This window comes from Phytophthora sojae (genome assembly GCF_000149755.1).
Source record: "Phytophthora sojae unplaced genomic scaffold PHYSOscaffold_10, whole genome shotgun sequence".
Classification (NCBI taxonomy): domain Eukaryota; phylum Oomycota; class Peronosporomycetes; order Peronosporales; family Peronosporaceae; genus Phytophthora; species Phytophthora sojae.
The window spans coordinates 1,767,540-1,794,051 of NW_009258124.1; the positions used below are offsets into that span (position 1 = coordinate 1,767,540).

The 26,512-nt window shown below is 51.7% G+C and overlaps 8 protein-coding genes across 8 annotated transcripts; 1 reads left to right on the top strand and 7 right to left on the bottom strand.

Moving 5' to 3' along the window:
* Positions 1-234: 234 nt before the first annotated feature.
* On the bottom strand, positions 235-2,313 carry PHYSODRAFT_524088 (hypothetical protein; the record flags this gene model as incomplete). The annotated part of the gene is made up of 2 exons (XM_009537477.1): positions 235-1,908; positions 2,002-2,313. The coding sequence occupies 2 exons, from the start codon at positions 2,311-2,313 to the stop codon at positions 235-237; spliced, it is 1,986 nt and encodes a 661-aa protein (XP_009535772.1).
* Positions 2,314-6,139: 3,826 nt separating this feature from the next.
* Positions 6,140-6,588, bottom strand: PHYSODRAFT_288710 (hypothetical protein). Its single transcript, XM_009537478.1, has one exon. The coding sequence runs from the start codon at positions 6,484-6,486 to the stop codon at positions 6,262-6,264; it is 225 nt and encodes a 74-aa protein (XP_009535773.1). The 5' UTR covers positions 6,487-6,588; the 3' UTR covers positions 6,140-6,261.
* Positions 6,589-8,060: 1,472 nt separating this feature from the next.
* Positions 8,061-9,221, top strand: PHYSODRAFT_525136 (hypothetical protein; the record flags this gene model as incomplete). Its single annotated transcript, XM_009537479.1, has 4 exons — positions 8,061-8,140; positions 8,209-8,287; positions 8,348-8,491; positions 8,547-9,221. The coding sequence occupies 4 exons, from the start codon at positions 8,061-8,063 to the stop codon at positions 9,219-9,221; spliced, it is 978 nt and encodes a 325-aa protein (XP_009535774.1).
* Positions 9,222-9,296: 75 nt separating this feature from the next.
* On the bottom strand, positions 9,297-10,313 carry PHYSODRAFT_305889 (hypothetical protein; the record flags this gene model as incomplete). Its single annotated transcript, XM_009537480.1, has 1 exon — positions 9,297-10,313. One exon carries the CDS (start codon positions 10,311-10,313, stop codon positions 9,297-9,299), a length of 1,017 nt encoding a protein of 338 aa, XP_009535775.1.
* Positions 10,314-14,109: 3,796 nt separating this feature from the next.
* PHYSODRAFT_525552 (hypothetical protein) lies at positions 14,110-14,283 on the bottom strand (the record flags this gene model as incomplete). The annotated part of the gene is made up of 1 exon (XM_009537481.1): positions 14,110-14,283. A coding segment is annotated over one exon (174 nt), but the record flags the coding sequence as incomplete, so codon positions are not given.
* A 40-nt stretch (positions 14,284-14,323) lies between these two features.
* PHYSODRAFT_318847 (hypothetical protein) lies at positions 14,324-14,818 on the bottom strand (the record flags this gene model as incomplete). Its single annotated transcript, XM_009537482.1, has 2 exons — positions 14,324-14,577; positions 14,713-14,818. The coding sequence occupies 2 exons, from the start codon at positions 14,816-14,818 to the stop codon at positions 14,324-14,326; spliced, it is 360 nt and encodes a 119-aa protein (XP_009535777.1).
* Positions 14,819-20,238: 5,420 nt separating this feature from the next.
* On the bottom strand, positions 20,239-21,467 carry PHYSODRAFT_305890 (hypothetical protein; the record flags this gene model as incomplete). Its single annotated transcript, XM_009537483.1, has 4 exons — positions 20,239-20,399; positions 20,531-20,727; positions 20,894-20,976; positions 21,462-21,467. The coding sequence occupies 4 exons, from the start codon at positions 21,465-21,467 to the stop codon at positions 20,239-20,241; spliced, it is 447 nt and encodes a 148-aa protein (XP_009535778.1).
* A 3,986-nt stretch (positions 21,468-25,453) lies between these two features.
* Positions 25,454-25,765, bottom strand: PHYSODRAFT_525658 (hypothetical protein; the record flags this gene model as incomplete). The annotated part of the gene is made up of 2 exons (XM_009537484.1): positions 25,454-25,638; positions 25,687-25,765. Coding segments are annotated over 2 exons (264 nt in total), but the record flags the coding sequence as incomplete, so codon positions are not given.
* Between the last annotated feature and the right edge of the window lie 747 nt (positions 25,766-26,512).

The following is a 26,512-nucleotide window of genomic DNA, read 5'->3' on the forward strand; positions in this document are numbered from 1 at the left end:
GCGCGGCGCGCGGAGACGCACGGGAACGAGAGCGCTTGCAGCATCCGCATCCTCGCGGAGCTTGTGGCTATGATGAGCTATTCGCACGGTGCGATGTGATTGGTTGATTAGCTTATGCGGTTTTAAGAGCATTTGGTTGCTTATAAGAGCAAATTTTATTTGCTCTAAGACGCGATGTTGAAGTGGATACAGTTCATAATGGTAGTGTATATATGCTGTTGCTGTCACTGTGGTTTAGGCCGCTGCGGTGCAGTTGACGGCGAGCAGGCAGTTCTCGTCCCATCGCTTCGTGTAGTACGCAGCGAGTCTCCTGCCGTAGTCTCTCCAGGTCTGCCACTCGGCCTGCGCTTCGGCTGTAAGGTTCGGGAAGAGGTCGATGTTCATGGCGTGGTCGGTCTCCGTATCGTGCAGCGTCACCACGTCGCTCACCTGGTCGTAGCGCAGTCGCTGGTGGCCGCGCACGAGCGACATCTTGCGCGCCGGCTCGTTACTGAACACCACGCGCTCCCCGTACGGCACCTTGCGCTTGAGTGACCGGCCGACTCCAGTCTGGATGAATCCTCCCTCCGGGACACCGGTGATGTCCGCCAATGTGTTGAGGAAGTCGTACTGCTCCACAGCGTCCTCGATGACCATCCCCACAGCGTCACCCAATCGCCCTTCCGCGATGATAGCGGCTGCGACTCGAGTCATGGACTCTTCGTGGGTGTTGGTGACGTCCGCTTCCGGAGCTTGGCCGTGGTCTCCCGTGATGATGACGATGGTGTCGTTGAGCACGCCTTCCTTCAGCATGCGGTCCATGAACTTGCCCAGCTCCAGATCAGTGAAGGACCGTACGGTCAGGTACCTCTCGATGAGCTCCGCGTGCGCGTGGCCTTCGTAGAAGACGGAGAAGTCGGGCTTCTCCTCCTCGTACCATTTCGGCCACGAGTCGAACGGCGCGTGGCTGGTGATGGTGTAGTGCGTGATGAACGCAGGGTTCTTCTCTTCACCACTGGCGACGCGCTCACGCTGCGCCTTGGTCTTGTTCACGAGCAGATCGCCCAGAATCTGGAAGCTCAAGTCGTCGTGGACGCCCCAGTTCAGTCCGCGGTGCGGGTCTCCAAGCCAGTCGTCGGGTTGGATACCCAGGTCGCTCTCCGCGATCTCCATCATCTTCTTGTTGTCCCAAATCGTGTCGAAGCCGTGCGTAGGGAGGAACTTGTCCCAGTCGTCCAGGTCGATCGAAGATCCCGTTGTGAACCAGGTCTCGTACCCTTTCTGAGTGAAGAGCTGGGGCAGACCGGAGAGCTCCGTGCCGTTCCTACCACCAGTGATGGCGGTCTTCACAGCGCTGTCGTACGGCACCTGGGCGAATAGAACGCTCTCCAAGGATCGACTCGTCGGGTTACTCGACCAAATGTTGCGCATGGCGACGCCGCGCTTCGCCCACCGGTCGAAGTTGGGCGTGATGGTCATGTCCGTCCCCTTGAACAGGTTGGACGGGTCCCCTTGGCCCACCATGTAGCGCGAGTCCTGATACCTGAACGACTCCACGCCAAGGACGAGAACGTTAGGAGGGTTTGCGCTCGATACGTCGACGTCGAACGCGAGATCTCCTCGGAATCCGGTAGTACGTCGGTAGAGCGAGTCAACTCCGAACAGCTCGTGCTTCTCGGTAGGGTGAATATACGTCTCCACCCACGGGCGTTCGCCTATCACAGTCGTTAGTGTCACGTCCGACGGCGCGGGCTGCAGCGCGTAGGCGAACAGCTCGTTCAGCGTCGCGTTCAGCGCGGAGTAGGCAATAAGCGGTGAGCTGGCGCAGCTGATCTCCACCACAACCGCGGGGAAGCCAACAAGTCCAATGAGGGCGACAGCAAGTCGAACAGCGTGGTGGCAGCTCAGCTGCTGATAGCTGAAGCCACGCTTGGCCGGGGACAGCAACGCGTCCGCTTCTTCACTGGAGTTTGCGTCCGCTGTCTCTGGTCCCTCTTCTAGCTGGTTCTCGCGGTCTTGCACTGCGTTCTTGTTAACAAATTTGACGCTGCGCTTCTCCAGGACGACGAGCTTCGGTACTAGGAAGTCGGACACTACATGCGTGGGGTTCCACTGCGCCAGGTCCGTCCAGCTACCGAACGTCCGCACAAGACCGAAGAACGTCGCGACCAGGACGAGCCCCACCGCGTTGATGTAGCCTGAGTTCACCTCCTCCTCGGAGATCGGCGCGTCTTTCAAGTGCTCCCGCTCCCTGATCAACGTGGCCACCAGTCCACTGCTAAACCTCATGTCCCTGTGCACTACCAGCAGCAAGTCGGCGATGAAGGGCCCCATCATGGCCAGGAACAGCAGCCACGACACGGCGAACGTCACGACGCCGCCGCACACCCGCGCGAAGACACCGAGCTTGTGGTGGTCCATCGCCGCCTGCTTGAGCACGTCGAACAGCCACAGCGCGCTGGCGAAGTACGTGGTGCAGACGAAGTCCTCGAGGAAGCCGAGACTCATGACGGCGGCCTTGACGCTCGACGTGTAGTCGGCCGCGCTGCTGTACTTGGTCACGAGCGCCTTGAGCGCCACGCAGCGACTGGCCGAGAAGTAGAAGATGGCGAACGTGTAGATGAAGAGCCAGCCGAGCCACGGCGCGGAGACCAGGAAGTCGTCGACCCGGAAGACGTCGCTCGGGCGCTGCCTCTTCCTCCGCCGATTGGTCTCTGACGCCTCCATACTGGAGACTGCGGCATCGACGTCGTCCTCGGCCATGGGCTCTCCCGACACCCGGTACCGAGTGGACTGGAGGTCTCTCGTGGGCGCCATTCTACTGCTGAGGGGGGAGCCACGAGTAGGTAGGTTGGCGCCTGCCGTCTCGTTGAGAAATGAGCGTTTGGCTCGGTTGCGGCCATCGCCATCAGCCTCGTTGGAAGAGGATTGCGAACGTCTGGCGCTTTGGGGGTCGAGGCTATGCGCGACAAGCGGGTTTTTCTGTTCGACAGCCTCAAATCCTTGTAGAAGGTGACATGATACCCAGAATGCTCATATTGGGTTCTTTTTTCGCGGAAAAGCGGCTTGTTGGACTGTACTCCCCTGTCAACCGAATCGTTTACCTAGAGGCAATGGAGGCGATGGCCATGAACTGGGGACTTGGCAAAAGGTTTGGTGTGTGTTGCTTGCTGCGGGGAAAAAGATCCTAATGTTTTCGTCGATGGGACGAAAATTCACTTTACGGACAGTGGAATTCGCTGCACGGCGTGCCTGGGTTACTGTAACTTCCATGTACGGTGAAGGTGTTGACCATTGCCAGACTAGGGGCTTCGTAACTGAACCGTGGCAGAAGCGCGTGCCAAGTGCTCTCGCATCTGCAATCCCGGGTACATGTAGTAACAGCGGTACGGTAGGTGAATTTCATATGCTTTGTGGTCAACTCAGAGAATTTCTGTGGTCTTCTAGCCTAGGTTATTACATGTAGTCGACGCACGAGGGTGTCCACAGACATTTGACGTACTAAGCTGATTGATCTACAGTGTTACTCTTCTTTTTCGGAGTTTATCAAAAAGTTAGCAAGCACCTAACGGTAAGGTGGTTGGTTGTACCGTACAACTTGTACGACTCCTTACTTTTTGATAAGGCTTATCCGGGCGAGTTGCCCACGTGTACAGTGTACAGATGATCCTCTTTGGAGTGATATCCCGAATAGGGACACATTCTGGTTATCACTAATGGAGGCTCTCCCGGTGACCGACGACATACAAATTCAAGTCAAAGCATCCTCCAACCTCCGGAGTCCGGATAGTGCTTAGTGATACGAGATTGGGCTTTATCACTATCAAGAGACCATTAACTATGAAAATGTCCATTTCGTAAAGCATGTCCGGCAAAGTTCAACCACAACGTGGGTCGCTTGCGACCTTGAATGGACTTGGATTCTCCGAGTTCGCGGTCATATTATTTTGAATAAACTTAACAGTTTTGCATGTTGCGATTCTGGAACGCGCATTTATCGTTTTAGCCTGGGCGCTAGACTAGATTTCGCATTGTAGCTACCTGTGCCGTCCTTCCAGTTCCATCTGAATAGTGCCCAGTCCTCGCGCCATAGTAGCAGATATTATAATGTCCAGCGCAACAACTACTTGTATCTACATGTAGTGCTTTGACCACGTATCGAGTGCACTACAAGTACTAGTAGATATTATAATGTCCAGCGCAACAACTACTTGTATCTAGTGCTTTGACCACGTATCGAGTGCACTACAAGCCCACAAGTGCGCATTACCTGTGTATCACTGTTACACTGGTACGCATTATCACTACACTGGTACCTTGAAACGATATTGTACCGTCATTGTGGTACATATTTAGATAGTGATGCCTCTGGATTGTGATAAAAAGTGGTCTCCCGAGGCTATCACTACGGAGAAGATCGTCTGTACTGCAAGTTGCGAGCTGGTTACTGTACCTGAGCGAGAGCAAGCCACCCTTCAGAAGGCTATCGACAGTCGACCAATTAATACAACGGAAGTACGAGGGCTACCAAAAGGAGTTTGCAGAGTGGAGCCAATCGATGGAGTTTAGCGATGGTGTTACGGTCACTGGTAGCAAGCTTCATCTCTTTTTGGACACCCAAGTCGTAGGCAGAGAGTCGAAGAAGAAGAAGGGCGTCTCAACGGTGTACGGCTACGTCAACCCTATGGTAGACCTATACAATTAGCATGTCGCCAACAAGATGAACGCTAACGATCATCCTCGCACGTATAAGGTGAAGCAACTGTTGTCGACTGTCCAGGCAGAAACTACGTCGACACGAAAGAAAAACTACACAGATCGCGGCGTGGGATCGCTGCTGGACGGCTATCAGTCCGAGGCTCAATTCACTCAGATTTGTGATACTTTTTTCGTTTTGGATGATCTCATGGGGAGGGCTGCGTTTTTGGTATCGCATTTTGGCTTACTACGAGGCGAAAACATTCGTGATCTGGAGCTGGCTGATATGTTTTCCCAGGAATTTGACAAGGAGGGTTTTCAGCCGTGCATTGCGTTGGTCCTGCTAATCCAACATGGGAAAACGAATACGTTTGGAAAACTTCAGCATGTCGGCTTCATGCGCAATAAGGCTGTTCATTTATGCCCTGTTGGAGCGGTTGCTTTCTACTTGTTTGAGCGCTTTCATCTCAATAATGAATCATTTCCCTCCTTTCGGAGATCGGAGGACTGGTATGACATCAAGTTCCTAAGTGGCCGAGATCGAAATAAAGCTATATCCTACAGCACTCACAAGAAAAGCTACGAGGCTGTTTTTGATCATCTTGGCCTTACGTTCAATAAAAAGACTCATATCAACCGACAACAGGGCGTACGACAACTGGAAGGCGCTGATGTCGAGATCTCCCAAACTCGCCGACATGGCCGATGGGGCCTTGGCACCGTGGAAGCAGTATATTCCGCTCCTCTGGCGCGAGAAGCGATTCGTGCTCTGTCAGGACACCCCCCCCACGTGCACGTCTTTATTATTTGGAGCTCGCCATTGTGGACCCACCCAATGACCTGAAGCAACAGATTTTTCCTGGGCTTGAAAGTTGCAAACAGAAGCTATTAGATGGTGAGTGGGAATGCAACCTCGCCGCTCGAGGGTTCATTGAATTGTTGAAATTCTTACGCACCTTTGTTGCTTCAAGACGCTGCATTTCTATTTGACATCCTTCCTGCTCGACTTCGCCGCCATCCGATCTTCGGTGGACCGTTTCAACAATTCCGCGCTCAAGCACTTGCTAGCGCATTCACCTCAGTTAGAACCAGTCACAGTTCCCCAGTACAACATGGGCCGACGAGTTTCAACCGTACGAGAGCTTTGGACAGAGTGGCACCATGGTCTGGCTAGTCAGCCTTCGATCGAGTACCTGGAGGAAACATTTGGCACAAAATGGAGAGCGTCATCAAAAGAAGCGAAATTCTTTTCCAGGCGTCGATGTGTCATCAATCACGCACGTAGCTTCGTGAATGGCGGTCTCTCTATCGACGATGCAATTGAAAGAGCTGATACGGAGAGGGGGAACAAGAGCATCGACAGTTATTCAAAATGGCTTCGCAGCAAACAGCACGATGACTTACATTAGCAGCGTAATGCATTCGACAGTCTAATTGACATCATTATCTGAACTGCAATACCAACATTTACATCATTAAATTAGTTGCCATAACCCCTTTCAGTCCCGATATGAAAGCGCGCTTAGCTAACACGGCCAGTGTCTACGGCCTCGATGGGGCTGCGCACTAGCTCCTGAATGATGGTCACGATGGCGATTCAAAGCCCAGGAAGCGCAGGTATGGCCCGTTCGCGTTCTCGTCGTACGTCTCGACGACGGTCGAGGCGGTGGCGTTGGACGTAGCGTAGGAGGAAGCGTTGATGAGCGCGCACATATCGCTGCCTTCAACACGCGTCTTGTTGCTCTTAGTGCGGTTGCTCGACTGGCCGGATATGAAGATGCCAACAGAGCTGCAATGCTCGATGGCCATACCCAGATCGTGCCGCTGCGAACCAGCACGTCTTGAGCAACAGGAAGAAGGGGATCCTCACAAAGGTACCGTCATGCTGACGACGAGGCCCAGCATCACCCTGTAGGCGTTGTAGTGCTCCAGGACATCGTCCTAGCTGCCCTAGATGTGCATGACCTGCTACTAGAGCCACCACCACAGAGTCACAATTAGCGGCGTCGTGTGTACGATGACCATGTACACGACGACCAACAGTACGTACCGACGCGTGCTCGGCAGGCAGCGTGCTCGGCGGGCAGGGTGCTCGACAGGCAGGGTGGGCAGACGCGGGCACTCGATCGCCAAGATGCCCGACGGCACGGGGTACGAGCGACGGGCAATGGCAAACTTGAGATGTGTTAATGGAGGTTCGCCCCAAATTTGTAATTAGGTAATACTGCCAATCAAATCGTAGTATTTGGGTAATGACCCACCAACTGGTATCTCGAGGTAACACGCCAAAAAACGGCTGTTATCCCCGGATATCAGGTCACTGAGTCATGACCGAGTCATGACTTTTTGCTTTTTACTTCGAAGTATCTTGAACTAAAAATAGTTGAAGCTCTTGTCACTTGTCGTAAGCTGGATTGCACACGAAGATATTCTTCCTTATACCAACCATGGTCTCTTCAAAGTAAGCAGCACTAGATTACTCTTGCTACGCTGTGGTGCGTACATGGAATGTGAACTCGGCAACGGGTGCTACTTAATTGTGAGTACACTTCACTGACTTCTGAGTAATTCCATATAATGTGACTTAGGAAGGATGTTACGTCCGGCATCGCCACCTTGGTCCAGACCGGAGGAGGATACAATGTAAATGCATCTGGGGAAGTAAAACATCGATCCACTTATGTGGACGTGAGTAAGCTAATAGAGAATTCAAGCGTCATCTAGCAGAAAACAAAAGATAAGTTGCCCTAAAGGGTTTGTAGCACGTTATTTGTGTTCGTGAATGACGTCCGAACAAGCAACGTATTTAAAGTGTAATTAACAGTTTCAAGTTGACGCAGCGCACGAATTTAAATGAAGTGTACGTACTCGGAAGTCCGAGCACATTACTCGTTACTCAAAAGTCCGCGAAATGTACTCAAAGGTAAGGGTGACCCCTCGACAACGGGTAACAGTGGCCATTAATTTAATCTGCTAGTGATAGAGCAGCAAACATACAAACGCGTTTGCAAACAGCACTAACTGTAAGTTTGTGTGTTGAGAAAATCACTAACATATTTGCGGAGTATACTACTCAGCAGTAACTCGATAGTATTAATGGGGCCGTGGATGAGTTACTAACATCTTCGACAATTGGACACAAAAGTATATCTCTTCTTGTACCGTGCCCTACCGTAGAATTCAATGCAAGGGTCTGGAAACAGTAGCACTTCATGATGCAAAGTGCAAGCGGCCAAAAAAGTATCTATTGTGGCTATTTCCGGGTCTCGAAGTTTATCAATAGCCTGCGTTCTGACCCGGAAATGTTCACGGCGATCAAAGCTGCGAGGGGATCATTCGACTGTTCTGGCGTGGCGCGGTAGCATTCACTACACTAGTCCAGCATGAGCATCCGGGTGCATAACTCGGAGCACTTCGAGGAGCTTCGCCAAAGCGCGTTGAGCAGCTCGTCCCTGTCGTCGAAGTACGTTGCACAGGGCCTCACCCATTCGAAAAGCCTGTCTCACTTACACTTAATCCCGCCGTACGCAGGTCCCGCTCGACGGTCTCTCCATCAACCAATGCCAGCGGTAAAATGACAGCCTCGGCTCTCTCAAAGGAGACCCACATGGTAAGAAATAATGAACTTCCTAGAATCTGTAGAGCTTGATCCTGATAAAAAATGATGTAGAAACGCATGGCTATGAAGCACGAGCTGTACATGAAGGAGCAGGAAGCTATGGAGAAGAAGCTCGCGGAGACCATCGCCGAGAACATCCAGCGACAAAAGAGCAAGAAGGAGGGACAGTATTTGAAGCTGCAGCAGGACGTCGAGGTAAAGTATTATTTTTCCTATCTTTTAGCTTTAGTCGATTAACTCGCTGCTTAAGGATGGCAAAATCCTCGCGAAGGAGCTCCAGGAGAAGCTGGAGCTGCAGCAGCAGTCCAGGGCTCGGCAATTTTCTCGCATGCACGAGGAGTGGACCAATGAGGTCTACCACAAGCTCAACGACCCGATTCTGGCTAAAGTTCACGCTATGGACGGCAAGCAGCGAAGTGCCGAGAAGGCTGAGGCGTACCAAAAGTTCCTGGACATCACCAACAAGAAGGGCGGCCTCTTCCGCGACATCATCATCGAGAGCGAGTACAACCCGCTGAGCGACGCCAAGTTCCTCAACCACCGAGCCAGACTGGACGACCCGATGAAGCGCGTGATTCGCCGACGTGAAGAAGAGGACGCGATCGCGCGAGACGGTGCCAGTATGTCCGACGAGAGCGGCACAGACCACAAGGCGCTAAACGAGCAGTACGTTGGTCGTGCTGACAATCTGGACGTGAAACTCTGGTCCAAGGGCGTGTACGAGAGCACGCCGTACGGCTACTTCCACAACATGATGAGCAGCACCTCCAGCTCGGAAGGATCCAAGACGTACGCGTCACGCGTGAAACTGGATCACTACAGTATCGAAAAGGGTCCCGAGGTCCTCCGCCAGGAACAGCCAAGGGGCAAGCGTACTAACTTTGACGGACACAAACTACCAAAGACCACGATCCAACTTACATAAATCTCGCGATTTTTTATTAAATGTGAATGCATTTTTTCTTCTTCTTGTCTGTAGGAAGTGTTGGACAGTAGTAACTTACCTGAAGATGTCATCGAGCACGCCAAAAGACTGCAAGATAATCCACAGACAGCCAACAATAAACGAAAACGCTGAGGAGCACATGCCCACCCGAAAGTCCATCACTGGCGTGTTGCCGCCCAGTCGACGCGTGACTTCGCCGTATAGCGCCGCGAACACGCCCATAATGAAGATCGACCCCACGCAGAACGAGCCCAGATAAGCGGTTGACTTGCCCCAATTGTTCAGCACCACAGCGGGTAAGACACCCAGGATACCTCCTGGCCCAGCGATACCTCCTGGCCCAGCGATACCGTGGACGATGCCGACACACAACGCAGCCATCTTCTGCACGAGCGGATTGTCGAAGCTGAAGTTGGAGCAGTACTTGTGCTTGAAGCTCTTCGGCTGCTCAGGCTCCATCTCCGGCTTCAAAGTCACTGGTGTCCCTGAACCAGCAGCTTCATCCTCGTTACCGTCGTTCACCATAAGTGCGTACGACCCCGTAGGTGAAGCAACTTGCTCAGCTATAACGCTGGCGTTAGTCGGTCGCACGCTCTTCTGCTCCGGCTTCAGAGTCACCACAGTCGGCGTGTTAGCCCCAGTGCGACTTTGACTGCGAGGATCTTCATCAATGACGGCGACTGCCTTCTCCTCTGCGAGCTTCAGGTGATACTTCCGGTACACACTCTTGCCCGTCCAGACACCCAACGCGATCGTGAAGACGCCGACCACGTAGTTGAGGTACTCTCCGGTCGCGTCCAGGTCGATTGTCTGGCCCGCTGCGAAGAAGATGGCCGCCATGATGATCAAACCGATCGAGTGGCCGCACCCCCAGCGAAGACCCAACGCGAATGCTCTCCACGAACCACCGTTCGACATGGCTGCCAACGCACTCAAATGGTCCGGACCCGTGAGGACGTGGACGATGTCGAGCAGCAGACCCGTGGAGATGATCTTGCCGATGGAAGCATGCACCAAGCTGCTGTTCTCCTCGCTCAGCATACGCGTGGAGGGCGGTAGTGCAGTTTCCATGGTGCTTTGGGCTCGAGTGTTGGTTGGTCTTGTGGTGAAATTTCAGTAATGATCATGGGCGTGGTCGAGTGTGAAGATGTCGAGGGCCGTCTTCACCATTGTAATAAGACCCCTCGATCGAGTGGCTGTGATCGTGAATGTCCACAGAAAGAAGCACGAGGTCGGATATTGTTTCTGCCGCACGAGGTGTACCGGTTATCAGGACTTGATCGCTGTTGCTAAGCGGCAGGGCTGTCACAGACAAGAGGCTACATGTCTGTTGACAGCACAGTAGTAAACCAAAAGCTTGAGACGCGGTCGACCTGATAATGAACTCGGACGAAGCAAGCAAGCATTTACAACAAAAGACGCGGTAGCACCCGTACACGTCAAAGCGAGTCCACTGGGGCAATAGCTGGCATCGATTGGGTCTTGCCACGCGCGCGGTCAAATGGACCCAGCAGTTTGACGACAGACGGCACCGAAAGAGCCGCGGGTCTCTGCAACACCGGCACGACGGCGGGCTCACAGATAGTGACGCGGCAGTGCTTGAATGCCAAACGCATTGCCATCATCTAATGCGCCTCGAAATACAAATCGTAAGGTGGCCCCAGGATCATGGTCCGCTACTGTATGACTTTTTCTTTGGAGGAGGACGGGGGAGGTATGACCAACGAGAGCGCTGAGTACTCGTGCAAGCAAGCTCTGGCCACTTGGAGTGAGCGACATCGTGCTTGTCACGTTCACGGTTAAAGCCACCCCTATTGATCGACCAGCTTACTTGAAACTTAAAATTAAATATGTTTAATTGCAGTTTGATAAATATTTTTTGCTACTACAATCTAATAATTTCGAAGCCAATTATGTGATTGTGATACTATCTATTTCTTTTCCAGTCAAAACGACAAAAAGCTTGCAAAGCACAATACATGTACTAGGGCTTCGCGAAGGCTGAGATAGGATTGGTTAACTCACCTTTGATCGCCATTGATAAACTCAATCCGCACGCTCCACGCGCATCTCCTGCGCCTGCTTCGCAGTCGCAGAATCTGCCCGACAATGTATCGCCACTATGCTCACGACGTACAACCGATTTCAGAGCAAAATCAATGACGAATTTGCAAATGAACTGGACCAGCCTCCATCATTCTTGAGAAGTCTAAAACACTCGGTCAATAGACATCACTTTACTGTAAATTGACCTAAAGGCGTTACCGGTTCATCACCGGTGTCGATTGGAAGGGGGGACATCGCCCGAATTAATCCTGTTTGGGCTGGTCTATCAGCACTTCGTCGCTTCCTATCCCAGTATAATATTATACATAACTTAATGTTCACAGGTCGAAGAGCTGTGCTTGGCCGGCAGAAATTTTTTGTAACTTACCGAAACCGGTTACCTTTCTAACCGAAATAGAGAACTTGTTAACCTAACCAATTACATTTAAAGCTACGAATGGCTACATGTATTACTCTGTACCTCAGGGGCTGTAGTTTAGCACTAAAATCAAGGACAAGTCTAAGATAAGACTAAAAATTACGAGTTATTACTACAGCGGGCGGAGAAACCCCGAGCTACCTGTGTGGGTCAGCTTACTAAAACCAAGTCAAAAAGATGTGCAAAGTGAGGGGGAATGTTAAGGATTTGCTGGTTCTGTCTACGAGTACGGAGAAAGGCAACTTGCAGTGCGTTCCAGAGTGTTGGTCATGGAAGCGTCGAGGACATTCTAGAAGATGTTGGTAAGTTCGCTCTGTGTAGGACACGTGGACAAGTTAGCCAGGAAACTTGTAATTCAATCAATTACTTTCCATTCTGCGCTGCAATTGACAAGTCCAAATTAAATGGCAACAGCGCTTCAAATCACAAAATTACCATATCTTCTGGGTTTCGCATGAATCATTCACCATTCGACACGGAATCGTTTGAACTATAATCTTCTCGAATTCCATTGGTTATTAAAGGCTGGATTTTGGCGAATCGCCGCTCGAATGAAACCGGTCCAATCTGAGTTTATCTTGGTTTTTGTATTGGATCACTAGATGGTGAACCTCCAACGCCTGGCCAAACGTGATGAAAGCCCTCAGACATTGCACGATATCATATCCGTTTCTTGGTAGCTCGGGATCCTGGTTTGCTTATATGGATGACAACACGAGTACCTTTCGCCTCATGTGTGCATTGTATCGCTAGTGTTGCTGGATGCAACTGGGTAGGTCGAAACACTGGGTCATCGGGCTTGCAAATCGTTTTGACTTACTATATGTATGTGGCGGGCTTGGGGTGGGCTATGACTTTTTCCACCCGGTGAAAGGATGCTAAGGATTTCACAAACAAACTACGCTATGCATCGCTGAAGCATACTTTATCGCTGGGCAACGATTGTCAATATCTCGTGCTATCATGTCTGCTAGCTCGATCTACGCAAGCTGTACGCCTCAAATGTTGAAAGCTTAGTACATCGTCTCACGTTAGACATGCTCGCCAAACATGAAACGGAGGGTGTTAATATTGTCACTGCAGATTTGGATACCTGTATGTTATTATAGGTGGCATTCGGGCCCATACCGATCTCTGGTTCGAGTTGCGTAATTTTAAATAAAAAGAGCGATATATCTACCCGCTCATTTCGCGAAACTCTGACGATTGACTACTAAGGCTTCACGGGTGCTGGAATAGCTCGTCCAGACTTGTCTAATCCTCATTGCGAGCGGTTTCGGTGCGCAGCACATGCTGCGCACCAGGCACTCTCTGAATACTTTCCCCACTCGATACGATAGTGGCATCAATATTCATATCAGCAGGGTTCTGCAATAGCTTTAACTCTCTCTCTCTGTATATCTAGCTAGCCTAGCTCAATAGTTTATGAGTGGATTCCAAGTTTTTGCTCCGATTTCCAGGCCAAAATGAAACACTGGCCGTCCTCAGTAACTTCTTGACGTAGTTCAAGAACTCGACTTAGTCGACTGTCAGCAAAATGGTCTATTTAGCAACTATTCATCTTGCCAACAACGTATCTTGCTACTGTCATGTTCATCAATTGATTTCTGAAGCCTTATTAACAGAAATGGCTCCAAGTCGGGCTCGCATACAAAACTAACTTGCGATTTGAACATGTTTCGCTAAGATCGAGTCATTATTGCTGGTAAATACCAGTTTCAGAGGTCAACTTTTGACTAATTCGACCTGTGTACTCCCCCGTAGCGTTCGCTCCGGGTCGCCTATATTATTACAGCTTTAATTGTAACAAGACTTTGAAATTAACGTTGAGAATTTGAGAAATACTTTGAAGTATGTATAAAAATTGCCTGTACTTAAAAGTATAACCATTGTTTTCAACGATTTGGTTTTCGGGTGCTTGGACATTCAACAAGGCAACAGGTAAACTCAATGCCAAACCGTCGTCGTCGTCTCCTCATTGAGTCCTTTACGCTCGCTAGTGTGAATGTGTTCAGACGTCCACCTCTCTTGGTGTGGTAGGTTCCTCGATTCCTCGACGCTATTGACACGGACGGCGCGATTTGACTACTCTCGCTCGTTGCACTCCATTTCCCAGAGGCAGGCAGCGTCGCTATTATACCCCCCCCCCACCTCGCGCTCGTCGTGGAAATGAAGATTATCATTGTTACCTGGGCGTAATTACCAGAGGAACTGAAAGTGAATGGTGATGACATATATTGTCGTACTACTTACTCGTCGGGCAAGTACTCCTACGGTCTTGTTGCGATGCGTGAGCAAGGTTTGGCTGAATACTTCCACTCATCGTGAAGGGCACCCTCCGCTCTACCAATTCACAATAATTGTAGTACCCGGAGCTGGAGTTTAGTCCACCTTGTTAATGCTGGTCCAGACAGCAGCCACCGAGTCGAGCTCCACGCCACTGGTACCCAGGAATCTGCCCAGCAGGTAGCCCGCGGGGGCGCTGTCCGATCCGATCTTGGTCGCGCGAGTTCCTCCCGAGATACGCTGGCCGAATTGAAATGTGGTCGTCGCATACGTTTTGGCTTCGAACCTGCTTTGTCCTTCGATTGGCTGTTCACACCACTGAGGCGTCGTGTATCACGCGTGCATCCCCGGATAAATCAACTTCTCCTTTTTGAACGGCGCCGAACGGACTGGACGTTACCCCTCGCAGCATCGGCAGTAGATTAATATCCGGGACTAGGTAGCGATTGGCAGCTTGACCAGCCCGCAAGTGCTTGACGATGCTATTGAGTGCTCTGGTGGCCGATCCGGGATTAGGCGGTGCCGCTCTTTGCGGTTTAAGCTCACCCTCCCACTCAGGAACAACTCCATGATGAACAATATCGTGACATTAGAAGTGGTACCGATAAGTTGACCACGAAGGCAATTCGGTAGGCTCTTCCAAAGCCTTGCTTGGACGCATGTCCTGCGTTGATTTGCCTCGTAACAGTCAAACAAAACCAGGTAACTGCATTCGTGAGCGACGAATAAATTCGCTGTATAAGTTTTGCTTGTTCCGGTCCAGCAAGTACACTTCCTTGTCCCCACTAGTGACCGATGATGGCATTGTCATCGGCGGTGCCAAGCCATGTCGTTTCAGATCTCGAGTCAGCTCCACATCCGCGGCTTCGACATGAAGCATGGCTAAACGTCTCCGAGCAAGCTTCGTTTTCTCGAAACGATGCTGACGATCTTGTAAAAATTCTTCCAAGCTCGGTGATTTCGCAGCCTTTAGTCTCGAACGTGGCTCAAAGACGGTTGAGCTCGAAAGCTGGGACTTATTAAGTGACTCAACATCGAGTGCATGAGCAAATCAAGCAGCCCTGGGGTGGACAGACTCGAGTGCATGAGCAACTCAAGCGGCCCTGGGGTGGACGGACTCGAGTGCATGAGCAACTCGGGCGGTCCAGAGGTGGTTGGCACCAGCGACACGAAACCTTCAAGCGACTTCGGGGCTGGAATGCGCAATACTGCACGTTGCTCTGCATCAGTTGGACCAGTCGGACGAGGAGCACCGGCGGCTTTCTCACTGATTGCCCCGCGTTGGACAGCTAGTCCGTCATTCCGGCGTCATTTCATATCCGCGGACAGGCCTCAATAATTCTTGACGATAAAATCCCGGACAATCTCGGGTAGAGCAGCTGACTTAAAGTGGGAAAGGTGCTTAATGACGCAGGTACCATTCTTCCCCACTCATCCTTGGGCAGATAGAAAGCGCAGACAGATCTGCTTCTTACCTTGTCTTGGTGCCGCCTCACGAACCTCGACTGGGATGGAAACGCACTCGTCAATCTGCGCCGTGGAGCTCAAGTCGCCGGGAGGACCAATCAGCGGGCAGTGCGGCGATAGAGCCAGCTGACCCAGCTGTCTGGCCAATCAGAGCGCGCCGGTGAGCATCGAGAGCGATCTGATTGGCCACGACTGGACGACGGCGACTCCCTTGTGGAGCCAGTCGTTCCTAGAGACCGGAGCTCCAGCGAAAGGCATGCACCTGACCGGCGTGCTTGCACGCCACGGCTGGGCAGCTCGGGGGTGAAGCCGCGGACCAAGCTGGATTTCTGCGTCGCTGCGTGCGGCGGCGTATTGCGGCGGTCTTTTGACCGTCAGCCGGAAGGAGGGGCCTGTGGTGGGTCCACGGTGGTCTACATCTAGCCCATCGCGCCGTTTCCCATTACAAACCAGGCCACGGGTGACGCCGTGGGCCCTCCTGGTAGTCATAGCCTACAAAGGTTGCGTGATACTGGCAGGTCACCAGATCTTCGGGTGTGTGGCACTCCAACGTGCGCATACCCTCCACAGCACTCGTAGTGACGCGCGGGAGCATACTGTCAGTCAACGTGGCCTGCGCTGCATGGAGCTGGCTGCGACGGGGTGGTCCTCTCATGGTGCACTCATGGCGCGGCGGGGCGAAGAAAATCGCAGTGGCAGAGACCCAGATACGGCTGACTCGGGAAAGGTGACGACACGTCGCCGCATAAAGCGCTGCTGGGGCGCTCGCTGGTGGCCTGCAACACATTGGGAAGAAGGAACGCAAGTCGGCCCAGGAAAATGCAGTGGAGAACTCAAGCTTCGGAGGGCAGGCGCTGCTGAAGGAGCAGCGGGACCGCGTTCGCTGCCCGCGGTGCCAAATCGACGGAAGTGGAGTAGACTATTCAGCGGGGCATCGGGAGACATGAGCTCGGTGTTGATGGTGGATGCGTCGGTCGTTATCTTAGTTAGGATAAATGAACTCAATCTAACCTCAACCTTGAAATGAAAAAATGAAAAATGGAAACGCGCTTATCATTGTTGGTATTACCCTCCCCCCTAGATTGGTTGTTGTGGCGGCCGGAAGTCGAGCTTGCTGCTTTTACTGCGTTCGAGATCGCTTGGCGAAGAATTAACTGATGTACACGCACGAATGATTCATGCGATGCACTGAAGCGAGCCTGGAGCTGCGCTAACTCATTCCAGTTGCCTTCCATGATGTGAACGCGGAATAACTCCAGCCTGTCGTCAACCCACACGGCAAGCTCAACCAACTAGTGTCTCGGGAGTTGCCGACAGCTCGCTTGTACGTAGCTCACTGAGAAAGCGTGCCGCTACCGACAGAGTGTCGTGGACAATAGGCTTGTAGAGTTCCTGGGCGACTGAACACAGTACCTCAACTGCTGCAATTAAAGTTGCGAACACACCCGGTGTTGGCACTGCAGGGAGCACATTCTTTCGCGAGAAATTGCTCATATCATTCCCTTTGACGCGAGCACGCTTCGCAAGTTCTGTCACACGGTTAGAGTGAGAGATCGATAGCCCTCGTGTACCAAAGTCCCGACCAAATAACGCACGCAGTACTGCAGGGTGCTGAAAGAAACCAATCTTCCGCAAGTTTATCTGCCCAAACTTGATCAGAGCCAAGTGAATCGAAGTCTGCACTCCAGTTGGGTAAAAAGGTTGCATATCAGCAGCTTCTTCTTGACGCTGCGTCAATAGTTTTGAATTGGGCGTTGTGGCTCAGCTCCATTGCATTCAAATTAACTGATCCAGCTGAGAAGCAGTAGTCAGAGTCGTTGCTTGGGCTGAGCGAGGGAAGGAGGCAGGAACCGCCGGTGCCAAGCGCCGGCGCTTCATACTTGGCTGTTCCGTCGTCACCCTCGCCGTGTTGGAGGCATCATTATCACCTTCGGGTCGATCAGTCCGTCGCCGTGCACCACCTCAATTTGCCCTGTACTTCCGGGGTCTACGGCGATCTCAGACTGCGCCTTGTCAAAAATTGTATCCCCGAATCGGACACCTGCAGGAGCCGCTCGACCGCCTTCCTTGTAAAAGACGTAGTCCAAAATATGTTGAACCGTTACCTCGGTCACGCCCAAGATGGTAATATCGAGCAGCGGGAGAAGCTAACTCTCATCAACTCCTTTTCCACCGACGCAGGTTTAGAGTTCCGATGAGTCTCGCACAGCATTCTCGCCAATCCCGTTAAACTTGTTGTACACTCTCTCGTGCTTGTTGCGCATCTCCGCCGCTATCACCAGACTGGTGCTCTGACCTCCGCAAGGCCGAAGTGCGTATACCTCGACCGCAACATCTTCTGTCAAATTTGGGGTGTAGATGATTGACGTCTCGTCTCAAGCGAAGTTCACATTCAGCCATCCATTAGGTTGGTCTCCTTCCCCCTTATACCCGAGCACCAGCCCGTAGTCCCACACGCGGGATCCACCGGGCTGCACCCGTGACGTACAGATCGCACTTCCAGCAAGGTGCCAGGGGGTCCGCCGATGATCCGTGATCTGTATGCTGAACTGCTCACCTTGTTTACCGTCGGTAGGGCTGGATCTGCTCCTCTGGTGTCTGCTGAAGCGTCCGAGCCTTGAAGACATAACGGTCTGGGCGAGACGCGGGAATGCGGGTGGAGCAGCGTGGAAATCTTCACTCTGCTTGCAGTAGTACTCCAAATCCAGTAGTCGTGTACTTGGATCTGGTGGTCTGGATCTGGATCCGGCCGGGTTGTCGCCTTTCGGGGTTGTTGTCCTTTTCGTTGCCTTCGCAAGTTTTCCTTAGTCATGTTTGCTCCCTCCATGACGATGTCGTTGACAGTTGAGAAGGGAAGGGTACACCGGCCAAACAGATAACTCCGGTGGATCTTGGATCTGCACTTGACTGCAGTTCACTAGAAAGATTTTGAATCTGGACGATATATTACTATTCCAGTCTTACAACCAACACTAGATCTGCTACCACTAACCTCTCTACGCCGTGTAGGGCCAATGTCATTCCCGTTTCCAGGCGAGGGAAGAAGCGCTTGCTATGTACAAGGAAAATTCGATTCTGATTTTTTCTTAAGTTCAATCGCATTCCAAAGTCCTAGCTTCCTATGGATCCTATCATCTCATCTCTATCTACTGACTCTATGGAGCTTGGTTACCTTCCCTGATGGTCGCTTGATCACCTTCGCTGCACGATGACCTCCGATTCATCGCCCGCTTCTCCGATCCATGTATCACCCGCTCGATCTGAGACCGAATCAGAATCAAATTTGGATCGGATCGCGGATCCACTTGACGGCTGCATTTCATGGATCTTGGGTCTCGAGGCATGGTGTTGCTTGGGCACACATTCGTGACGCCCCGTCACACTCGTTGTGGCTTCCGTTGCAATTTATAACACCTGATACGGGGCCCGATCCGCCAGTCTGGTGGATCCGTCGCGGAGTCTGGATTCATCAATCTGCCGATCACCCTTTGTCCTAATTTCTTGGATCCTGCTTCTCCACGTTTGAGGCGACGTCCACTGATGTGCTCCTGCTTGAACAACCTGATCCATCACGCAGTCCTCTTGGGCTCCGTACCTGGAAATTGTGATGAGGAAAGATGGAGTGTGATTTTCGGGAACACCATCATGCGAGCTGAAGACCCGATGGACTCGTTCAAGTACTCGGCCCAGGCAGCATCCGGAAGTCGACGAGGATCTCGACAGGCATGGGAGTATCTGCTTTTTGTCTATGCCTTCATAGGCAGCCGCCCCTGGGACCTTCAACTTTTTGACGAGGAAAATGAGCGCTTCTTGGCAACCCTTCCGCTCGATGAGCGCTCTGGGCCAAGGCTCAGAATGTGGCAAAGACCAAGTGGACAGTCGGCGCAAATTGCTGGGGAGATTGGCGAATGTGCGCAAACATAAGAAGAAGAAAGCATGAAACAGCTTGGAGAAAGGTGTCCGACATGAGGAGTAGCGTAGTACTGTCTGCTGTACCTTCCGTAGCCTAACTACTTCAATACTTTAATGTGCAGCCCCAGTCATTCTGTTTGGTATCGATGAATAGTAAAACCGAAATGTGACTACTATCACAAGCCGAATTGGTTGTTCAGAGCGAATGTTAACAATCCCAACTGGTGTTGAAGTGCAGCGTAAGAATAACTTGAACGCTTGCTATTTTCAGGGCAGTCCCAGTTCCAATATTTGTTTCCACGACTACTCGAGGGTGATACCACTATTCATATTTGCTCTACACACTAATGTACAGGGCGAAATGTGATCAATTCAACTGGCGTTAAAGTTCAGCGTAACAAACACTCACTGGTTTTGCTATATTATTGGTGCAGCCCCACTTCCCAAAGTAGTTCCCCGACTGCGGAAGGGTACCAGCGCTGTCGCGACCGTCTCTAAAGCATAATGTTCAGAGCCATTTAGAAATAATCGCTTTAGAATGCAACATATTATTGTGAATTTCGCCCAAATTTGCCGATTTCGCGCTCGTTGTCAACCCGACAGCAAAAAGACAACTCATTCTGATTGGTCAAATACTTTCAGCGTCTGAGAAAGACTGAGCCCGCCTATGCTCGGCGTGTTGCTAGCGACAGCAGCGACGACGAGTTCGCGGACGCCACTGCATAGTCATTAGTCATCTCACTAGAGAAGATCTTGCTGGCCAACACATGACACTATATTAGTTTAGGAAGCATCCTAAGTCAGCTCTGGCATCGTCGGCGTCAGGCTGCGCTGTACAGTTCTTGGTCAGCCCGGAGATGGGTCTGTCGATGACTTCCTGCTGCTTCTCCTCTTCAGGACCCTCTTCTCGGCCTTGTACTTGCGGTCCCTGTCCTTGGTTAGCAGCTCCACCTCCTGCATAACCTTCTTCTCCTGCTCCGTCTTCGTCTTCTCGCGCATATCTGCGCCTGCGTCACGTACTAGCGGTTCGAGTTGGCGGGGCCAACATCATCGGCCGTGGGGCCCTTCTCCTAGTCCTTGATCTTCACTAAGTTGCGCTCCTCGCCGAGCCATAACATGTCCGTGAAGCCATACGCACCGATCTGCTTGCGCGTCATCTTCTTGAAGCGCTCGGCCGCCTTCTGCTTCTCGCGGACCGCCGCGTCCTCAGCATCCTGGCGATGACTCTCGTGATGCTGTCGGCCTTGGTTTCCTTCTGCGCTAGTGCTAGCTCCTGCCGCAGCTGATTCTGCTGCTAACCGGCTTATAGCAGCCTCGATATGCCCTGCGTCACGGCTGCGTCATCCAGTCCGCGTTCAAGGGCGTCCTGGGCTACAGACTGCAGAGCACGCGTCGCCACGTAGTCCAAGCTGCTAAGGGAAACAGAGAATGAATCATTGGTGAGACGGCATGAGTAGAGGTGATAAGATCGAGGTGATATGACGTTCGATGCATCGCGCACCAGAAGAAACCGAGCCGCGCGATTCGCGCGGCGCGAAGCTGCTTGCGCTTGAGTACGGGCGTCGCCAACTTCAGACTGTGAAGCTGTGAAGTTCACATTTGTGGTGTGGCGCACAAAATAACCTTCATGAATACATGAATTATGTCTTAATACAGGTTTGTGCGATTGCTGCGTGATTGATTCGAAGAACCGCGCATGGAAATTTTGATTAAAACGCACAATACTGGAATAGGAAGCGACTAAGTGCTGATACCACAGCCCAAACATTGATTAATTTGAGCGCTGTCCCCCTGCCCAATCGAAACCGGTGCTGGGCCGGAAACATGTTCTAGGTCAATTTACAGTAAGTGATATCGATTGACCGAGTGTTCTCGACTGCATAAGAATGGTGGAGGCTGACCCCATTCATTTGCGTCAATATTCGTTTTATTGACTTTGCTTTAGAATCGGTTGTACGTCGTGCTCGTAGCGGTACATTGTCGGTTAGCTTCTGCGGCTGCGAAGCAGGCGCAGGAGTTGCCCGTGGGCTGTGTGGATTGCGCCAATATAAGTGCAAGCGCTTACGAACCAACATGGTTTCATATTTTGGCGCAGGTTTTACTAACATGACTAACGAGACCGCAGTAGGGGTCGTCTAGCGATCAGCTACGAGTTTAAGTCAAGTGCCCGCTCGAGAATCCAGTGTATCGTCGTTGTTAGTGGAACGCTAGGATATGTCGTTCACGTAGAAGCAACCAGTGGTGATAAAGTGACCCTAAACAGTGCGAATGATTCGACCGGCGTTTTTAATTAGGATCGTCTGAAATGCTTCAGGTTGTATTGAGCAACTTGCGGTGAAACGGTAGCTGGCCAATCCTATCCTAGTATTCGCGAAGTCCTAGGTTTTGGAAATGAGAACTTTCGTTGTGCAGCTCCAGTTTCAAAAACATCAGCGTTGGCAGATAAGTATGGTAACCGACGTGTAACGTAGGAAGTATGCGAACTTACCGCCAAACTAATATAGGCATATCATCTAATGTATTTACATTTCGCTTACATCGCAGCCGTATTTTAGCAACTCCAACGGACGGTTTTGTATGGACAGATGCATCTCCTGCTAAGTGTAGCTGCACATCTGTCAATCCCAGTACGGAAAATGAGAGGCTTTAGTTTCAACTACAATTTTAGCTTAGCAGACCCACTTCCAATATACATCGCAGCTCGTAACGCGAGTTGGATGTTAGTCTTCATATATGTAACAACAGGCTGTCCAAGCATGCTTGAGATGAGTTCGACGTACAGTGGATAGAAAGTTTTGTCTGCTACTCTTTACATGGTTAGTGTTTGACGGGCACCCTACTTGCCGCGAACGGCGACTCGTTACCTTGATTCACGTTGCTCGGCCATCTTGGTACATCCATGTACGAGTCGTCATGGTGTACATAGAGTGAATACAGTAGCCAAACTTGGCCGAGAAATTGCACGAACATGGCAGTATGTTTATATCCACTTCCCACCCCGCTGCTGGCATCCTTAAGGTTTCAATGCGCGCTGTTAGAGAATTAAGCTGGGCGGACACGGGGAGGTCCTCCACCTTCCGCTTCCGTAGTTAGTCGTATTGACGATGTTGTGGTGTAGTAGCACGCACTAAATCGTCAGATGTGGCACCCTAGCTACAAACACAACAACAGTCGAGCTAGTCGGCCCTTGTTGGCCTGCGCCGAGATGTCCCCCAGCGGGTCGGTCCTTCCGGGACAGTGATGTCTCGTCCTCGCCGAGACCAAGCACCCTAAGCCAGTCAATCACGGAAGCCAGCTGAGTTACCTGACTCCGGAATTAGAAATCCTGTGCCCTCCGCCAAAGGACGGACGACGGCCCTCGCGGGCTTTTACGGGTCGCCGAGAGGTAAGGCTTCTCGACTCAGCAATCAGTGCCCGGGACGTACGGGAACACCGGCTCGCAGCGGTGGCGAGACTTTTCCTTCGCGCTTGGCGAGACACGCGCCCAACCCGGGCCGACCTTAATCTCTTGGCGCTACCAGTCAACACCCTACAAGCTATGCCTCTCGGGTGCTGACAGCAGACATAATCCGGCCGGTGCAGGGCTTACTGGAAGCGCGTGCACGTGTTGTGGACCTAGAAAATTCTGCTCTGTTGTTTGTTATCTCTGTCGGGCGCCCTGAAGGACCGCCTCTACTATTCCGAAGCTCCTATACAAATACCAAATGAAAGTGGGCGGTTTTGGATCTCAGCCGACTCTTCACCGAGCTCGGCGACGCTTGAGCTCGGCTAAGCCAGATAACCTGTCCGAATAACCCCTTCAAATTGGCTGAGCCGAATACGGCGTGTCCGGATAACCTGGCGAACTCGGCTGAGCCGAATAAGATGTCCAGATAACCCAGTGAACTCGGAGGGGCCGGAAAAGGTGTCCGGATAACACGACGAACTCGGCGGAGCGACCCTTGGACTCGACTGGCGTCTCCCGGACTCAATTGGACCTAGTTACCGTATCTGGATGGTACGTGGTGCCGTTTAGCCGAGCTCGGCGGCTTGAACTCCCCATGACCTCGGCTGAGCGTGTCCAGTGCCTTCCTGAACTCGGCTGGGTCTTCATCACTGGTCCTGCCACGTGTCACCAGGTCGGGGCCGGTGTGCCTTGAGTCTCTGACACCATCAGTCGAGTTCAGCGGTCCATCAGCGCATTTTTGCCCACTGAGCTCGGCGGACGGTCATCCCACCGAGTAGTACTTAGCTCCTGGTACGTTGTTCCACTGCGGCCTTGGAGTGTGACACAAAACTTAATGCTCCCTACACCACAACTACCCGATGTGATGCCGGCTCCAAAAGATATTTCGCGCAACCTCTTCATCGTCGCTTGAGAGGATGAAAGCAATGCTGCTACTTGTCACGGAGTGTAACAACAGCAAGCCAGCCCTTGTGATGGTTTTCCCCTGCACACCAGCCGAGCATCGGGTGCAAACGTCCTTGGCACCATCCCTTCGGTGGCGCACAACACCACAAGCTGCGTGAGCATGGAACTCACCTTGGGCTTGGACCGTAAGGTGACGTCCCGTTTGATTGCCGCATTAAATGTCTTGCGAGGTAGTTCGTTGTAGAGAAACCGCTCGGAGAGTGGAAAGCCTGCTATCTCCAGAAGCGCTGGTCTAATCACGTCTTCGTAAAGTAGGCTGAGAAACGTGCAAGTCCAGGCATCTTTGCCCACTTTTTCTGGACAGCCGCAAGCTTCTGAGGAAATCCCTGGTCGATCGTTGAAAAGGGTAGCTCGTGGATGTCGGCCATGACGAAAGTAGCTGTTTCGTCCGGCAGGGACCGTTCTTTTACGTACCACTTATTGGTCACATGTAAGTACCACATCAGAAATTCAGTATTGTTGTCTCGGCAAAAACGTTCCCCCACTATGTTCCACTGGGTTGCGTCTGTATCACACATAAGATAGCGAACACGAAACGGCTTCCCTGTCACCGCGCTGTACACTCTTTGTAGCAGTTTGTATACCTCTGCATGCTGCTACTGTTGTTGCCGTTGGGAGACGATGAAAATAGCAACGAGGTGGATGCTCCGCGCCCGAACCGAATTGCCGACGGCCACGACTGGGTAACCCACTTGAGTCAGCTTGTACGTCGCATCAACAAGAAGAATGAACGAGTGTGGGCCCTATCCGCTCGACTTAGAAGCTTTTTCGAACATACCCCGGCTGTGAACGGGTCCCGGTCACTTCCGTTACCTGTAACGGTGTTGCCAGCGTTGTCACTCCCGGCGGTGAAGGTAACATCGGTTGATTCCTGTTCATCATCCGTGATGACAGCCTCAGGAATCGTTCTCCTTACACGTCACTCCCACCCAGGTTTCCGGTGACGTAGCGGTGGGCAAACCGCTGCACAATACTGAGACTTGGAGTGGAGACCTCTGAGCGGCCGAAACGCTGGAGGAGGCCAAAATCTCTTGGGCTTAAGTCAGTGAGCTACCCAAACCCGCACAGCTTCTATCATCGCAGGAGTCAAAAGAGGGCTGGGATCAAGTTGTTGTAGGCCACGTCCATAGTAACCTTTTGTCGAGTGAGCGGGTCATTATTTGGGCGCACCGTAGACAGTCGACGGCGACAGCCAGCGCATGGCTCGCAGACGTACACCATTCGCTGGATACGCATAGCATGAGGTGCCAGAGTCATGCATACATGATACGGAGCGAGGTCGCTCTTCCAGATGCCGTGCTTCATGAAGCCGGTCATGACAGCGTCGGCGTCGCGTTGGGGTATCGCTGTCGTGATAAGTTATCAAGGGCGGTGGGGGCGATGAGTATAGTCGGAGTCGGGCGCGGTTTTTTCATTCTTTCAGCGGCTACGTTCCATTTATGGTCAAAAAGTCTGTTTTGCATTTATTATTGGCTAGTTTTCATTTCGATGGTGTTATTCCATTCACAAGGGTTATATTGCATTTATCAAATGTCCGGGTTACTCGTCCCTAGTTCGTAGCACCCGAAGTGCCACTACGTCTAGCCTTATGTCGTCCACTTGCTATTCTGCTGAAGCTTCACGCTACCGCTGTTGTGTCGAAGATATGCATTAGTTGGGAACAATGTTGTGCCCCATTTGGAAGGAGAAATTGATCGTCCTTGCAAGAGCTTCAACTTCCAGGACAGCCAATGCATCTTGATCCTCGTACGCGATCTCCCAGAACCACTTTCCTTCACGAGTGAAGGGAGGGGGGGTTATCTTGCCAGCATAGGTCCGCTGGGACTCCTCGCCATCTGCCTCGACCACTGTCTTTTCGTTTAGCACGCTCCAGTTGATAGCACTTGCTGGTTTGTCCACAAGTCGTTTCACCGGGGCATCGACGGAGTATTGGGATGTTCTCAGACCATCTCGCTGGAGGCATCATAAGTATCTATGGACCACCCGTCGTGGTGATCGTAAATGTATGTAGCCTTTGGTGTGTCTACACCAAGGTCGAGAAAGTCTTTCGAACCTCTAACAGACGTCGTGGCTGTTAGAGTTACAAGTGACTGAAGCCACTTGTGCGTGTAACCGTGTTACAACCCCATAAGAAAAGCGAATGATTCCTATCGGCTGAAAGCAGCATCTTTTAGACAATGAGCGACATGCACGGCATTTTGCCAACCAGCTGTTGGTAGGTTCCTAACTTAGAATATTACATTTAGAGGAAGTCAGAAAGCATAACACAAAAATAGCAGTTCTCATTTTAATCCAAAAACATTATTTGGACCGTTTATTTAGATTAATCTAAACTCGGAGTCCCGAGTATAATTAACTAGTTTAAACTAAGCTACGCTTCCTCACACACGTGCGCACACGTGTAAGCTAAAATAGTGAGCCAAAGTAGGCCCATTACAGCGGTCTATCGGGAGGCCTGCGAGCAAGCATCACCGTCAAATCAAGATTGTCAATGAGGTGAAGGCATGCTAGTACATGAGCACACAGCTACCCCGTCTGGTAGAAATCTTTGCAGTCACACCTGAACTTTTTTCTGATGGTGTTGATCTCCTCCAGGGCCACAACGGAGAGTACCAGTCGTGCTCATACGGAAGTCGATCCAACACCGTCATCTTGTGCAGTGAGAGGTATCGAAGCTGGACATTCTCCACAATTTCATCACTCTGAGGA